At 42.3% G+C, this 16798-nt stretch overlaps 1 protein-coding gene across 1 annotated transcript in view; it reads right to left on the bottom strand.

The window, feature by feature from the left end:
• LOC308300261 (mRNA-capping enzyme) overlaps positions 1 to 16798 on the bottom strand; it is a 137489-nt gene that overhangs the window by 12830 nt on the left and 107861 nt on the right. The window contains exons 13-14 of the mRNA XM_080744081.1: positions 12432 to 12532; positions 1001 to 1067 (exon numbers count right to left, since the gene is read on the bottom strand). Of these exons, the coding sequence (XP_080600207.1) occupies positions 1001 to 1067; positions 12432 to 12532 (168 nt within the window). The remainder of the gene's footprint in view (positions 1 to 1000; positions 1068 to 12431; positions 12533 to 16798) is intronic.

Raw genomic sequence — 16798 nt, 5'->3', positions numbered from 1 at the left:
GTACCGGCCCCGGCTCTCCTGGTCGCTCCTAGCCCGAGTTACAGCATTTTATGTGCGCTGCAGTGGCGGGGGTCCTCCACTAGGGGCATCCATTCTGGAGCACCAGGAGTCGGTGGTGCCCGGGAATTCCCCGTGAACAGCCCTGTTTGGGTGGTCATTTGGTCATTTTTGCACTTTTTGGCGACGGCGGAAGGGGGTCCCTGGTGGGGTGGAGGTTGTGGATTGGCAGGCAAGGAGTGCGTGTGCAAAGTTTGGCATGGATCGGGGCAACAGTGGCGGAGATATGAGTTGGGGAAAAGTGTGACATGACGGACAGACTGACTGACTGACAGACTGACTGACTGACAGACAGCCGGTGGAGGTTTTGGTAGTAACTGCGACCTGACGGTCGCAACAACACGGGGGAATAGTGACACATCACAAATTGTCTAGCATTGTCCAATGCTTATTGCGACAGTTTACGAGAAACGCCACAGCTTGTCCGTGTGTAGTCTGGTAGGAATCACCTCGAAACATGGGCTGCAGATTGTTGTAGTGTTGTTGTTTGTTGTTTCTATTCTGAATGTTTTGAGGGTTTGCACGGGGCTCTACATCCGGTATTGTCCAGATTCTGAGCCTGGGACAACTTCCTGGCCAGGAATACCATAGTTTTGGTCCAGAGGTTCTTCTCGCCCCCCTAGTGGCGAGAAAAATAACTTCTGGGAACTCACGATTGGTCCGTGTGTAGACGTGTACACATTTAATCCTTTTGTTTTATTTTTTTCAAAAGATCTACATGCTCTCAACAGTCAACATGTCACAATTCGATGCATTGTGACATTGTCAAACGGCTATTTTCTATTTATTTTAAGTATAAAATAGGAATTACCTTACCAGAAAAAAAACAACACTTATGCCATATTCATGATATACATACGATGGCCAAAATCACAGACGATATCTGGTGTCATATCACAATATTGATGTAAAGATAGATATATTGCCCTAGCTGTTATCTTACCTTCATCTGTGCAAAGGGCCTGTCGTAGCTGCCCACATACAGCAAGCCAACAGTCTGAGGGAGCAACCTGTAAAGACAAAAGATCTCCATTAATACCTGCTCTCGCCAAGGGCCAGATCTCAACACAAGCCCTGCTGCTTATTGGAGGTATAAAGGTGCTACAGTCAGATCAGAGCACTAACAGTAAAGTCAATTCCCATGTAAACTTCAAAGAAGGTTGTAGATCAGTGATTCCCTATCTTTTTAATTTCAAGGACATCCATTTTGTTATGCATGTTGTTAGACCACATACGATTTGTATCTCGATTATGATGTAATTTCCTCAGTGTTAATTTAACTATTTACATTTGTCCACTCTACAAATCGAGTGGACAGAGTACTGTACAAATGGAACCAACAATGGAGCCATTTATAACAATTCACCCTTTGTTAGCCTTCTGGTTGGTCACTGACTGACCAACCAGCAGGTTCTATCTGCCTTGTCCCGCCCTGGTTCCGCCTTTTTTACGTTGAATTTGCTAAAACATAATGTTTGGAGAAATAAAAACATTTAAAAACATGCTTAGTCACTTTACTGCCACTGAGCAGCTCCATTTTACTGAAACAAAGTTTGAAATGAGAATTGAACACACAGAATAACAATATGAAGCAACTGAATTACAATGGTAGTGGATGGAGTGTCCCACCGAGTGTCCCACCAAGACACAGCAACCAATGGGTGTGAAGAGGGGCGGGACACGGGCGGGACTTGACAAAGGGTGAATTGTTTGGTTCTCACAACATCCAAAGGCACACCAGGACCTGTCTCTTGGCACAGTGTTTGGGAACCACTGGTCTATACTGTATGTATATCCTGGCCGTGTGTCCCTGCAGCGATTGTTTCTCAACCCAGAGGAGCACGCCCCGCAGATGGTCGTAATCACATGCTGCTCCTTGGCCCATTCTACTAAATCACACCCATTCCGTGGTTATTTCCATACACTTCTAATCTGCACTTAAGCACAGCATGGAAGTGTCACAGACTTAGCACCAGCAATGGGCTTTGTATTACTACAGCAGAGGGTGGGCGACGCGTGGAACGGAAATAAGGGTGCTTGGTGAGCTGTAAACTGATAGCTAAACCACAGTGTGCACTTATGGCCACGTCATTGGGTCATGATGACTGAGGGCCCTCAATTCAACAACACCATCAAGGAAAGGAGAAGAAAGTGAGTATTAGCTGGTCCGTGGGAGGAGACATTGCTTTTACAATTCAATTCAATTCAAAGGAGCTTTATAGGCATGAGAAAACATATGTTTACATTGCCAAAGCAAGTGTTACAAGTTAAATAAAAACAGTTGAAAATGGGGAACATACTGTATATACAGTTGGAGGGGGTACAGCATTGTGTAAACAGAGCTATGTCGCATTGTGACATTTTATATATACAGTATATATTACAGTATATATATATATATATATATACAGTATATATATATATATATATATATATATATATATATATATATACAGTATATATATACAGGGTACACTTTTGGAACAAATAGCAGCATTATTCTTTCTCAAAATGCATTTAAAGGTATTAATACAGTATCTGGCTTAAAGTCCTGTTCGCAATTTGGTGTTAGGGGAGTTTCTCACCTGAAATGAGTCAGTGGGTCCCTAGACATGAAAAATCACCGAGGTGCTCGTCCGCCATAGTGCCAGGAATGGCGCAATGGCCAAATCAAATATGGCTGCCATCGGCTATGATGAAAATCCAACTTTTCTGTTTCTGGGTGTATATGCACATGTAATACCTCTATTTGGACTAATTGTGGTGTGGGGAATTCATTTCTGATATTGTTTTTACCATTTTGGGCGATTTGGACCTCAAAAGGTCATGGTCAAGGTCATTTTGCTATTCCGAAGGCCGTGGGCCATAACTTGGCCATTGTTAGGAGTAAAAACGGGTGCAGTAGGTCTAAATCAACTAATGCTGACATGTATAATTCATTTCTGATATTGTTTTGACCATTAAGGATCATCTTGTCTTTGAAATATCAATGTCAATGCCATTTTCTAAAAACGATTTTGTTCATTACTTGCACTTTTATAGTATTTTTTGTAAGTTTGTTACTATTTTATAGTAAGTTTGTTTTGTTTATAACAAAAGACATACTAATGGGAATACAACAAGTAAACATCCACATTTAACTTTAAAGGGGGGTTTTAAATGGGTGTTTAAATGAGCAAATAAGACTATTTACGAATAAAAGTGACAAATAAAATCACACAACAAAAGCACACACAAAATTAAATAACAATTTCCCTCAAAGTGCACCATATTGGGATTGTGTGCATCCAAGTTAGTATGATGTGTTTTTACAGGATGTATTCAGCAAGGCAGCCATATCCTCGAGAGTTAAAGTGTCCCTTGCATCCGTCCATGTTCCATTGGTTCTAGTCTTTCCTCAGGTTCCTTGGCTGTTGCAAGCAGGTGGCAAGACATGCACTAGAAAGGTGTCTTGATGGTCTCAGGCAGCAGTTGTACTTCTCTGCTACCAATGCTGTCTTGTTCTGTCAAGGTCTTTGCCTCTCCAAAGTTTGTTAGATATTGTATTTGGTCAGAAGCCATAGCTGCATGCTTAGTCCCCACCTGGCCCATGCAGTCATCTCCAGTTTCCAAGGCATATGTCCCCTGATCACTGTCTTGGCTAGTGGTGCTCCAAGATGAGAGACTGCTTGATGCTGTAGAAGCATGTGCCGCTGCACACCTAGTGCCATACTGCTACCAGATCTACTTAATCCCCAGTGCTTGGAAGTATCACTACGACAACTCTCTGGGGTCCACTCATAATCCTGGCGACCCATTATTCCCTCCATTAGGTTAGGGTTATGGGTAGGTTTAGTTATAATAGGGCCAGTTGACTCCACATGTACCAGCAGCTTGGTGACAGCCTCCTCAATCTAGTTCAATCTTTGGGATCTCTTCACCTCCAGCCCCTTTTGCAGGGAGCCACTCATCATCATCAGAGATAACAGAGTCGATAGACGCACCCATCCCTCATCAACTTTACAAATTCTGGGTGTCTGAGGAGAACAAACAGCTCTCCAGCTGTGTGTTCGGAATATGGTGTCCATTCAAGCTTGTGGTGATGTAGGTAGAACGGCTGCCTTGGAATCTGAAGGTTCCAGGGTCGATTTATGTCTCCTCCTGCTTATTTGTCGAAGTGTCCTTAAGCAAGACACTGAACCCCTAACTGCTCCCGATGAGCACCGCCACCTTGCATGGTTTCTTGGTGTGAATGTATGTGTGAATGTGTGTGTTAATGGGTGAATGTGAAATACATTGTACAGCGCTTTGGAGAAGAGCGCTATATACTGTAAATGCAGTCCATTTACCATTATCAGCTCTGTTGTCTCTGTTGATGATGTCGCTAGTGGAGAAGAGATCCCAGACATCTTGAATAGGATTGAGGAGGCTGACACCTGGTGCATGTACAGCCTCCATTATAACTAAGCCTATCCCTAACCTCCACTAACCTAATGGTCAGAATAATGGGATGTCGGAACTATGAGCGGACCCCAGAGAGTTGTTGTCTCCTTCACATTACTGCTATACTACACCCCATATTTCCAAGCACTGGGGATGAAGGAGATCTGGCAGCAGTATGGCACTGGTGAGACTCACTTGCACTGCATCAAGCAGTCTCATCTTGGAGCACCACTAGCCAAGACGGTGATCAAGGCACATATGCCTTGGAGACAGGAGATGACTGCATGGGCCAGGTGAGGATTAAACATGTAGTTATGGCTTCTGACCGAGTACAATGTCTAACAAACTTTGGAGAGGCAAAGACCTTGACAGAACAAGACACAGTATTGGTAGCAGAGAAGTACAACTGCTGAGACCAACAAGGCACCTTTCTAGCGCATTTCTTGCCACCTGCTTGAACAGCCAAGGAACCTGAGGAAAGACTAGAACCAATGGAACATGGAACAGGGCATGACATAAAGGCTTGTCCTGTTGTCCGGGACAAGTGCCCATATTATGGAGTGGAGGGAGCAAGGGGGGTCATTAGCCGTCCTTTTGTTATTATTTCAATGTATGACATTTTTATCCGGACAAGTGACTTTTGTCTCCGGACAAGTGAATGGGAAATATACTTGTCCAAAGGACAACTGCCTCAAAAAGTCAATGTCAAGCTCTGATGGATGGAAGGAGCACTTTGACTTTAGTACACTCCTGCCATGTCTGAAGCAAGACACTTGACACTGATGGAGTTCTGTGCATCATATTTTGCCATGGAACAATGCCAAATCTATCCTGTAAAAACACCTCATACTAACTTGCATGCACACAATCCCAATATGGTGCACTTTGAAGGAAATTGTTATTTGATTTTGTGTGTGATTTTGTTGTGTAATTTTATTTGTCACTTTTATTCGTAAATAGTCTTATTTGCTCATTTAAACACCCATTTTAAACCCCAATTTAAAGTTAAATGTGGATGCTTACTTGTTGTATTTCTCACTAGTATGTCTTTTGTTATAAACAAAACAAACTTACTATAAAATAGTAACAAACTTACACAAAATACTATAAAAGTGCAAGTAATGAACAAAATCGTTTTTGAAAAATGGCATTGACATTGATATTTCAAAGACAAGATGATCCTTAATGGTCAAAACAATGTCAGAAATGAATTATACATGTCAGCATTAGTTGATTTAGACCTACTGCACCTGTTTTTACTCCTAACAATGGCCAAGTTATGGCCCACGGTCTTCGGAATAGCAAAATGACCTTGACCATGACTTTTTGAGGTCCAAATCACCCAAAATGGTCAAAACAATATCAGAAATGAATTCCCCACACCACAATTGGTCCAAATAGAGGTATTACATGTGCATATACACCCAGAAACAGAAAAGTTGGATTTTCCTCATAGCCGATGGCAGCCATATTTGATTTGGCCATTTGCGCCATTCGTGGCACTATGGCGGACGAGCACCTCTGTGACTTTTAATGTCTAGGGACCCACTGACTCATTTCAGGTGAGAAACTCCCCTAACACCAAATTGCGAACAGGACTTTAAGCCAGATACTGTATTATATCAGCTCTGTTTCATACTGTATGTGCAGTAGGTCTAGATGTCAATCCATGGTTTGTAGTCCTTGGGGTGGTTGTGTTTCTAGCCTTCTTTTGTCGCAACAGTTCACAAATCTTGCTGCTCTGTTTGCGCATTGTTGTATTTCTCCCAGTAGGTATGGATGTTTTCAAACTCACTTCGGGTGTGTGTAATCTGTGGGAAGGAAGTATGTGTCTCTGATGTCTTGGTATAGTGGGAAGGTGGTTAGAAAGTGTAGCTTTGTTTCTACCACATGTTGTGTGCAGTGGGTGCATAGTCTATTTTCCCTTGGAAGATAGAGCGGGGTCTGTCTCTATTGCAAGGCTGTGTTTGCTGAGTATGCTTTTACAGTTTCACCCAGCTGATGACTGAAGTAACTTTTACCAATTACGGAGGGTTTAAATGGTACCGAATATGCAGCTCGGCAAATAAAAGGTGAATTGCTCCCAGTGCAAGACGGAGGACGATATCACGATAAATTAAATCTCCACGATACGATTATCGTAAGTCTTTTTTTATCGCGATAAACGATAATATCGCGTATCGTCCCATCCCTAACCACAAGTTCAGTCCACTTTGTGTCAATTCATTGACATATAAGAAATACATTTATTTTATCTGCTTCTGCTTGAATAATTGCTTCTCGGTTATTCAATTAACCTGCAGTACATGAGCAAAATTAGTTATGTTGTTTGATATATTTTCATCCAATTGCCCAGCCCTAGTGCCGAGGACGGGTTATATCACACACGGCAGTCATGTCCACAGACCACAGCCCTCGCCGATGAAACGCTGTATTGATACTGACACAATGCCTTCAAATGTAACTGAGGAAATGTCAACAGGTCTTGACCAGGGGCCATGCAGCGAATGAAGAATGATGTGGAGAAGAACATTCCGCCTCCCACGAGCAGTGGAACAGAGACTTAGCAGAGCGTCTGCAGAAGTCACTTCCCACGGGGTGCAAAGAGGCATTTCATTTGTCATCAGGGGTGCAAAGTGTGAAAGTGAGCTCTACAGCGCCTTGGGTTAACCCATTTAGAACGGGTACACATTATTGTGTATCATTATTTTATGCTTTAACTATTGAAAAATAGCAGATATACAAGCTCACAGCGCGGCACCGAGTGCCGCGCTGCAAGCTTGTAGATCTGCTATTTTTGAAAAATCGTGAAAATTAGAATTTTGACCCGATTCTATAAGTGTCTTTTGAATCCTTCTAAAGATTTTTTGAAAACCCTAAGTTTCTATGTCAGCAATCTGGCCAGCCATCGTCAAAGAAAACGTTATTTTCACTTAACTGGAGCTCAGTTAGTCTGTTCTTGAGAGACTACTGTGTCAGTGGTTCTCAGACCTTTTCATGTGAAGGACCCCCAAAATGATATTTATTTGGCAAAGGACCCCCCATCTCAAAATATTTAGTTCCAGGGACCACCCAGAAGCAAAATTTGAGTTACTAACGTTCGCTTTGAAAATACACATATATTCAAAGATTTGCACACATTTTCACGACTTTTTCAAAAATAGCAGATCTACAAGCTCGCAGCGCGGCACTCGGTGCCGCGCTGTGAGCTTGTATATTTGCTATTTTTAAATAGCTAAAGCATTCAATAATTCTAGGCCTAAATGGGTAAGGTAGCAAGCGTAAAAGGGTTCCATCACCGGCTCAAACATAGCTTGTTTTTTCCTATACAGAGCTGTCCACTCACATACAAAGAAACAATGTCCCAAGACAATTTATTCTTCAGAACCATTCATGATCATACTGAAGGTCATGGGGATTCAATGCCAAAACTGAAATCGAAATGACGTAAAAGGGAAAGAAAGCTAACCCCCAAGTGCAATATAAACCTACAGCTAAGTGCATTTGTGCAATGTTGTTGCAATAATAAGGTATTATATGATCGTTTTCCTTTTCATTTTGAATGCCAGCCCTCGGGTGCAATACAAAATTGCTCTAAAATATTGCTGCTACTGTAGGTATTTTAATGTTAATGTTCAGGCATTATAGATTTTATTATCATAATGACTTATTTTTTTATAGTGCATTATATTTGTGTACATATTTCCATCTTTTTATGGGCCATTTCAAGCTTTTATGCTGCGAAGTGGAGAGAGTTGCTGCCACAGTACATTGTACGTTGTGTTTTATTATGCATTCACAATAAAGCATCTAATCTAAAAAGCATTTTAATTATACCTTCAGAACAGAATATAAACGCATATTGCTGCAGTGCACCTGGTTGGGAGGCGAGTGAGTGTCCCTCTAAGGTCTTGACCATGTTTACTCGAAGCTACAGATTGCCATTGTTGTTGTTGTGTGCATCTCTGTCTCTCTCCCCCTCGCTCTCCTCCGCTCTCTCTCTCTCAACCCAACTGGTAAAGGCAGATGGCCACCCACTTAGAGCCAGGTTCTGCTCATCATTTCATGTTAAAGGGAAGTATTTCCCTGCCACTGCCGCCAAGCCCTTGCACATAGGGGAACAGTTGGGGTCTCTGTAAGAGTATAAAGTGAGACAACGTGCTTATATAAATGTATTACATTGATGGTACGCTGCAAAGTGCTGAAACACATTACCATCCAAAAGATGCTGCTCAGGACCAGGCCTGGCTGACAGCAACAACTGAAACATCACCATTATTATTTGCTTTGGTCCCCGCAATTTGAATTCACCTCACAAAGCTTACATTTGCACAATATTTCAAGCCTGGCACTCCCTTGCCGGGCAGGGGAGTAAGGCTTGAAATCAAATCTCCATATGAAATTCCACCACAGTGAATTGCTTCAAGCGTTTCTCTATGGTCAAATAAAACCCACTGTTCTGGTGAGACAAATTTGAAAAGACTACAAACTTAAAATATAAGAAAAGCATTAATCATGCATGTTTACAGTACTACTCCTCCTGAACCATTTTAAACCAGCAATGCTGACGAAGACAAGCTGACTGCTATGGCAACAGCTAAAAGTGTTCATTTCTAATACACCAAATTAAATGTTTGTCCAGTGTGAAGGGGGAAAAATAGCAGGTTGACTAAAACAAGCATGTTACTGGCTTTTTCAACCAAACTCTGGAACAGGGCATTGCTATTCACATACTAATTAGTAATTCGCTTTAGAAATAATGTGGACGCTAGTGATCCATAATTCAAGCGGGGAAAAAAAACACAACAGCTAGAGATTTCTTTTAGTTCCAAACCACAGGTGGGGCATTTGCCAGTATTCTGGCATCGTTTCCTCTCATCCACCTTGTTCTCCTCTCTTTCTCCGCCGCACCAAACCTCCCCCAACCCCATAATCAGTTGCAGTCTTTGTGCGCCTTTTCAGAGGTGGTGATGAAAGTCTCAGTGGCATGCAGACGTGCTCAAGGATGGATTGTGTGGGCTGGTGAACAAGCTCCCTCCTCCTCCTCTCTCTCTGTCTCTCTGTCTGTCTCGCTCCCAGAGAAACCAACACAGATCAGAAGACCGGAGGAGCCTGCACTGCGCCCATTTTCTCCTTTCATCTGAACATTCTTTAAAGACAAGAACAATGATCACTTTTACTCTCCTGGACAGCAGGACAAGTCAAGAGGCATCCGTGGGCAGACTGTAGAGCAGTGTTGAGTGGATGTGCTGGGCAGACTGTAGAGCAGTGTTGAGTGGATGTGCTGGGCAGACTGTAGAGCAGTGTGAGTGGATGTGCTCTGCTGGGTAATTTGCGACTGAAGGTCGCAGTTAAGTATGTAAACCGCCACATCCTGTCAGCAGGTCCGCGATTCCGCAACCCCTCAATGTCTATAGCTGACCTCAATGCCAATGGCTGACCTGCCCATATATGGAGGCTGACATGCCCATATATAGCTTGCCAGTCCTCTTTTACCAACGCCCCAGAGCCGAGGAGGCGTCGACCTTTATATGTCTATGATCCTGCCCATATGTATATGGAGGCTGACCTAACCATATGGAGATCCCTGATGTCATGGACCTCCATATGTGGAGCTGACCAACACTGTCATCATCAACTCTATATCACCCGGATCTCCATATATGGATATGGCTGACTCATTCTGACATCACCAGGATAACTCCCTTATCTGTGAATGCCAATATATATACATGTCAGTCAAACCAATATGCCCATATCTCCATATACATGGATCTCCATATATGCCCATATATCCGGTATCAGGGATCTCCATATATGGGTAACTGGTCTGATTAAATAAAATAAAAGTCCATATATGGGTATTCCCAGATGATGCCCTGTTAGGGGAACCACACTAACAGATGGTGCGAGACTTCTCGCAGATGGTGCGAGAGGTTGCTTTTCGCCCTTAGGCGTCTTACTGGTAATATATAGATTCAATTTATATAGCACCTTTTCTAATCTTTCTGATCACTCAAATGCGTTTTACAATGTACTTCGCCCATTCGCACTCTACAATGACAGAACACCATTGCACAATACAGTGATTCTCAAACCTTTTTGTCTCCACTGACTGTAAATATTTTTTTCATCCACGGCACCTCTGAATTACATTGATACTAGCACCTTACATTTATGTCATAAAACGATAAGTAAATATGTAAATCTTCTTTCCCCCTGAGAGAGATTATCAGTTCCCATTTAGGACAGATTGAAAATAACTTTAACCACTTGAACCCTTATCATCCCTATTCTGGGGGGGAACATTCAAGAAAAATAGCGTGAATGCTACAATGCTGGGACAGTCCAGCAGAGGACAGATGCAATCTCCATCTAGTCTGAAACACCATTATAGATTGCTTTTTACTTGGCCTCCAAGGATTATGCCTGCACAGTTTCAAGCCCACCAGTCCAACGGTGCCGGAGATCAGCTCCTCACAGACGGACACACACACACAGACTGACTAACACAGACAGACATTCTGTGAACATTCAGCTAATATAGCAGAGCTTGTAGATCAGCTATTTCTGGCAAAGAGATCTGGTGCAGAAAGGGCGGGGTTCAAGTACATACCGCCTGGGGGACGCTGGGCAATGAAATACATATGGTTGAAGTAATGCAGTTAAAATAAATCTTTTATACAGTATAAATATATAATTGATATGATCTGTGATGCTTTCATTTCTCAATTATCTCTGAATCTCTGGGACAAGGATCATTTATTTTCTGAGGATCACAATAAAAAATCACACCCATGTGAAGTGGAGCTGTGTGTGTGTGTGTGTGTGTGTGTGTGTGTGTGTGTGTGTGTGTGTGTAGATCATGTGTACCGATTTTTGTGACATTTGAAGAAAATATGTAGGAAAAGGAGCAAAAAGTGTGTTTTGGAGAAAATTCAAGATGGCGGAAAATCTATCCTGGCGCAAATGGGCGTGGCCTATATGGGGAGATGCGTCTTGAGTCTTGACCCAAGGAATCCAGGGAAAAAAGAATTTTAATTTTCCGATCCACGGTTCAAGAGTTACGGGGCAAAACGTAAAGTGGGCCGTTATAGCGCCACCATGAGGCCGAGTGATGTAATTATTTTTCGATTCATTCTTAAAATCATTATGAATCTCCTCTCCGAGGTTTGAAACTGTAGCTCCTATGGTTTACGAGAGAAAAATACTTGAAAGTGATTTCTTGCATTGTCCCATTATAAGTCAATGGGGACAATTAAGCGTTGTTTTTTGCCGATTACGTCGGCATGGTAAGGCGGATCGGAACGAAAGGTAATAGAACACCATTCCCGGCCGAGCCGCACATTTTGATGTATATATTGTGCGAGTGGCGTAAATGGTGCGGCACTAGTTACGCGCCGAAGTCAGGCTACATACAGACACACAGACAGACACACACACAGACACACAGACACACAGACCCACACAGCCACGTATAGGGAGCCTGTGTTTCACACAGCTCCAAAAATGCAGAGCATAAATGAATGCAACTAGTGCTTTGTTTGCACATACAGTATATAGTCTATATGTAACAGAAAATAACCTCAGTGATTAAAAGTGTATGATCGAAAGCAGAAATAACCTCAAGCTCAATATGTTATAGCACCTCCTTGTAGCATTACAGGGCCATGTTGTCATTAAACCTGAACGGGAGCCTAAGGCAAACATAAACAATATAGGCTATAGATGATCGAAAGGGATTAAAATGGGGGAGGGGAAGCATCGCCGAAATTCAATACACTTCACTTTGTTCCAAACCAGCATGCCTCAGAGCATTAGCGTCTGGTGGCCACCGCAACAGCAGCACTCACTCAGACAGCTAAAAGTACACCGGGTACCGTGTACCGGAGTGATAGGTGCCGTTAGAATGATCAGGCAGAGCGTCTCCCCGGCAACAGTGAATGACTCACCCTTCCCCGCCCACTTTGGTGATTTTGAGGCGGAAGTCAACGGAGTTGAGACTGGGGGGCTTCCACTTCAGGATTTCGTCACACCTCCCGGCTTTGTATCTCTGCAGGGAGGGACACACAGCACAGAGATGTTTACAATGTGGATATAGTATAGGCGCCACAATACTGCATCCACAAACACAGGGTTAAGTTGATATGCCTTGGTCGACCCATAGCATGGTAGACTGAAAGGGGGATGAAATCCTAGGCTGATTTTGGATTTTGTTTCCATTGTTCGGTTTAAAAACGACAGTAGAAAATGTAAAATGGGTGCGTTAGTTTTAGGTGTGTGACTGTGAATTAGCCGCAGCCTGTCAAGTGTTTTACCTCTCTCTATTTTCTATTAAAAAAATAAAAATAAAATAAAATAACTTTTATTTTAATATTTTGTAACCCATTTTTCACCTAGTGTGATTTCCTAACCTATTTTGCACCCAGTGCCAAATGCCTAAACTGAACTGAGCTAATGCTTCCTTCAATGCACGAGTGAGCATAAGTGTTCTTATCACCTGAAGGGGCTGGCCAGGGGGAGGCAGTATAGAGACTAGAATTACTGCATGTTTTTTGTGAAGGTACCTTTCCTATGGGGACACAGGGAGAACTACACACAGAAAGACACGGAGGAGAGAACACGCCCCCAGAGGGAATCGAACCCGGGACCTTCTAGCTGTGGGGCGACAGTGCTACTGATGCGCCACCGTGCCCCCCTTCTATGTTGTTTTTAACCCATTCAGAACGGGTACACATTATACTGTATTATTATTTCATGCTTTAACTATTGAAAAACAGCAGATATACAAGCTCACAGCGCGGCACCGATTGCAGCGCTGCGAGCTTGTAGATCTGCTATTTTTGAAAAATTGTGAAAATTATAATTCTATAAGTGTCTTTTGAATCCTTCTAAGGTTTTTTGAAAAACCTGTGTTTCTATGTCAGCAATCTGGCCAGCCATCGTCAAAGAAAAGGTCCTTTTCACTTCAACTGGAGCTCAGTTAGTCTGTTCTACTATGTTCTACTATGTCAGTGGTTCTCAAACGTTTTCATATCAAGGACCCCCAAACTGATATTTATTTGGCCACGGACCCCATCTCAAAATAGAGTTCCAGGGACCCCCCGGAAGCAAAATTTGAGTAAGATTTGCACACATTTTCACGACTTTTTCAAAAATAGCAGATCTACAAACTCGCAGCGCGGCACTCGGTGCCGCGCTGTGAGCTTGTATATCTGCTATTTTTCAATAGTTAAAGCAAGTTCAGGGTTAATCTGAACTTTAAAACAAACTACAAAATCAGTCTAGGGTTTCATGCCACTTTAATTATAACGATCTGAGAGCGTAGGAAAAACTGTGCATGTTTGTCTGAACACCACCCTCAGATGTTGCTGTCAACAACTAGACAGCAGCGATGAATGGAAAACAAAATGAAAGGTATTATAAATGAAAAAAATCCAGATATTTAGTTTCCTGGTAAAAAGCAATAATTAAATAATCTCTTAAGAGGATTTACAGTTGAAATTAACTGTCTGCATAGAATAAATTGAATTTCAAATTGACAAGAATGGGTCTGCAAGTCCAATTAAAGGTCGAATTAAATGTATTAACAATGATTCTGCTCGCTTCAGTTGGGGTTTCTCTAGGACGCGCCCGCGGTTTTCCCGGTGAACCTGAGCGCAACGGTGGGGCGTCATCTTGCGCTAATGCACGCAACTGTTTTCGCCAGGTTTAAGGTCTTGTTTTAGTTGTTTCTTATAAGCTTGCGACCCTCCTTGCCCATCGGCCCCCACCGTTGTGCTTAGGTTCACCGGGAAAACCGCGGTCGCCTCTATTATTTAGGCCGCACAATTTTTCCAAATAATGTTTCTATGTCGTAAGATCATGACCCACCCACCACATCTTTCCACAATCTACTGTCATTATCCACAGTATGCATACATGACACTTAGGAAGACAGCACTGTAACATGAAGGGTGTAGATTTCAGGACACAAACCCATCAAGTATCTGTTTGGTTGTCCAGTAACAAGTTTGCACACCAAGGGGATACACAGAAACAAGAATTGACACACAGTCAATATAAAATCTGGTGGATTGGTGTGTTGAAGTTAGTGTAAAAATCAAACCTCGGTTCGAAGTGGAGCGGTGAATTTGAGCAGCTGTACCCTATGTGAGTGAGTGAGTGAGTGTAAACTGTGCCTGTGAGTGAGTGGTGAGTGTGCCTGGCCTGCACAAAACAGCGCCCCTCCTTTAACTAGTGTGTTGTGTGTGGCCACTCAAGGTATTGCCCAGGCAGTGTTGTACCCGAACGCGTTCAAAGAACGATCGTTCATGAACACGTTCATATTTTGGGCGAACGTGAACTGAACGTAATTGTTTTCGCTTGATGAACGATATTGTCGAACGCGGTCATTCTGACGCCCGTGAACGACGTTCGTCGGCGTTCGTCGGCCGTTCATGCGGCGGTCCGCGCCTCCGCGGTCGTCTGTCCTCTGCTCCTCTCGTCTCTCTTTTCATTCACATGCTCCAATAGTAGGCACTGCACGCAGCAGCACGCAGCAGTGCCTACTGCATCTCGTGAACGTTCCGATATGCGGTGCTGTCTGCACTCTGCTGCTGCACTGTGTGAATCTCCTCCTCGTCTCGCAAGCCTGACTGACTATACTTTGTCCTACTATGTGTGTTGCACGGCGAAAATAGCTGATCTGCAAGCTCACAACGCGTCGCATCCACGAGACAACGTGAGCTTGTAGATCAGCTATTTTAACCAACGCGGAAACATGCTGTGCACGGTTTAGAAACGTCTGCCTTCTAGTGGGGTTCCTTGTACATGTAATTTTTTTTTTTTTTCTAGTGGGGTTCCTTGTACATGTAATTTTTTGTTTTCATTTCAAATGTGTGTTAAAGTTTCTTTCACTTCCAATTTGTAGATTATGGTTTATAGAACAATTTTGGTTAGAGTGTCAAGACAGTAGATTGAAGAAAAATATATGTTTTGCCCTATTTCCAAAATGACCAAAATCGGAATTGTGTTTTTTGAACAATGTCTTAGTTTTCCCACAACTGCTGTGTAATATATATATATTCTTTATTGCTATATCAAGTCAATACTGTGTGGGGAATCAATTGGAGTCAAATATTTGTTTTGAATATTATGATATTTCACACAATGAGACAATAACATGGTTATTACATTCAGCCCTTCACAATAAGGGTGCAGGAAGACTGGGAACTAGGCAGTGGGCACATACATATTGTGGGCACCTCAATGTTAAGTTGGATGAAATTATTGCTGTGTGTGGTTCTATATGGGCTGAGTCAATAATTTTGACAAATAATAGCATGCAGCAACGTCTAAACATTTATATATATATAGACCTTTATATATATATTTTTTCCTTTTTTTGAATAGCCAAAAGTATAAAAAAAATATGGTTAAAAAAAGAACTAAAAAAGAACTATGTAGTTCATTTTGGGGAACCATGAACTTTAGTTCATAATGGGGAATTATGAACTAAAAATGAACTAGTTCATTTTTGAAGTTCTGAACTTGAACTAGTTCGTTTTTAAAGTGAACTTTCCCAACACTGTGCCCAGGCTACGGACAGGGCCAGCCAGCCACCCAGCCAGCCAGCCAGCCAGCCAGCCACATACCCACGGATATACCTGTTCATTGGGAGCGCTTTCACCGCTCCAAAAAAAGTTTGAAAAAAAATGTTTTTGAAAAAAAAAAAAAGTTTGAAAAATTTTTTTTAGAAAAAAAAAAGTTTAGGTCCAAAAATGTGTTAAAAAATCGACCTGATGGTGGCGCTATATGGGACAGATCCATGTCGATGAGATAAGTGTAGACATACTGTGTAGCGATTTGTGTGATTTTAGGGCAAAAACTGTAGGAGCAGTATTCAAAAATGTGTTTTAAAAAATTTGGCGGGGGTCCCTGGAAGGGTGGAGGTTGTGGATTGGCAGACAAGGATTGTGTGTGGAAAATTTCACATGGATAGGGGCAAAAAAGTGTGATGTGACGTGACGTGACAGACAGACTGACGGACAGACAGACAGGCGGTGGAGGTTTTCATAGTAACTGCGACCTGACGGTCGCAATTATAATCATTAGTATTGTTTATTTTAATTATTATTATTAAGGAACTCTAGAAATCTCAGTTGGAACTGTTACCCCAGTGACCCGATGCTGGATAAGCGGTTGAAGATGGATGGATGGATGGATGGATTATTTTAGAGTAAGCTACTTTATTTACCATTATTGTGTAGCAATAAAACACAGGCTTATAGTTTAATAAAGAGCCTAAATGCAACAATAGTATAGGCTTGTCATTCAT

Source organism: Nannobrachium achirus (assembly GCF_963921795.1).
Source record: "Nannobrachium achirus genome assembly, chromosome: 16".
Taxonomy (NCBI): domain Eukaryota; kingdom Metazoa; phylum Chordata; class Actinopteri; order Myctophiformes; family Myctophidae; genus Nannobrachium; species Nannobrachium achirus.
Note: the sequence above shows the minus strand (reverse complement) of the source record. Positions and strands in the feature narration are given on the sequence as shown.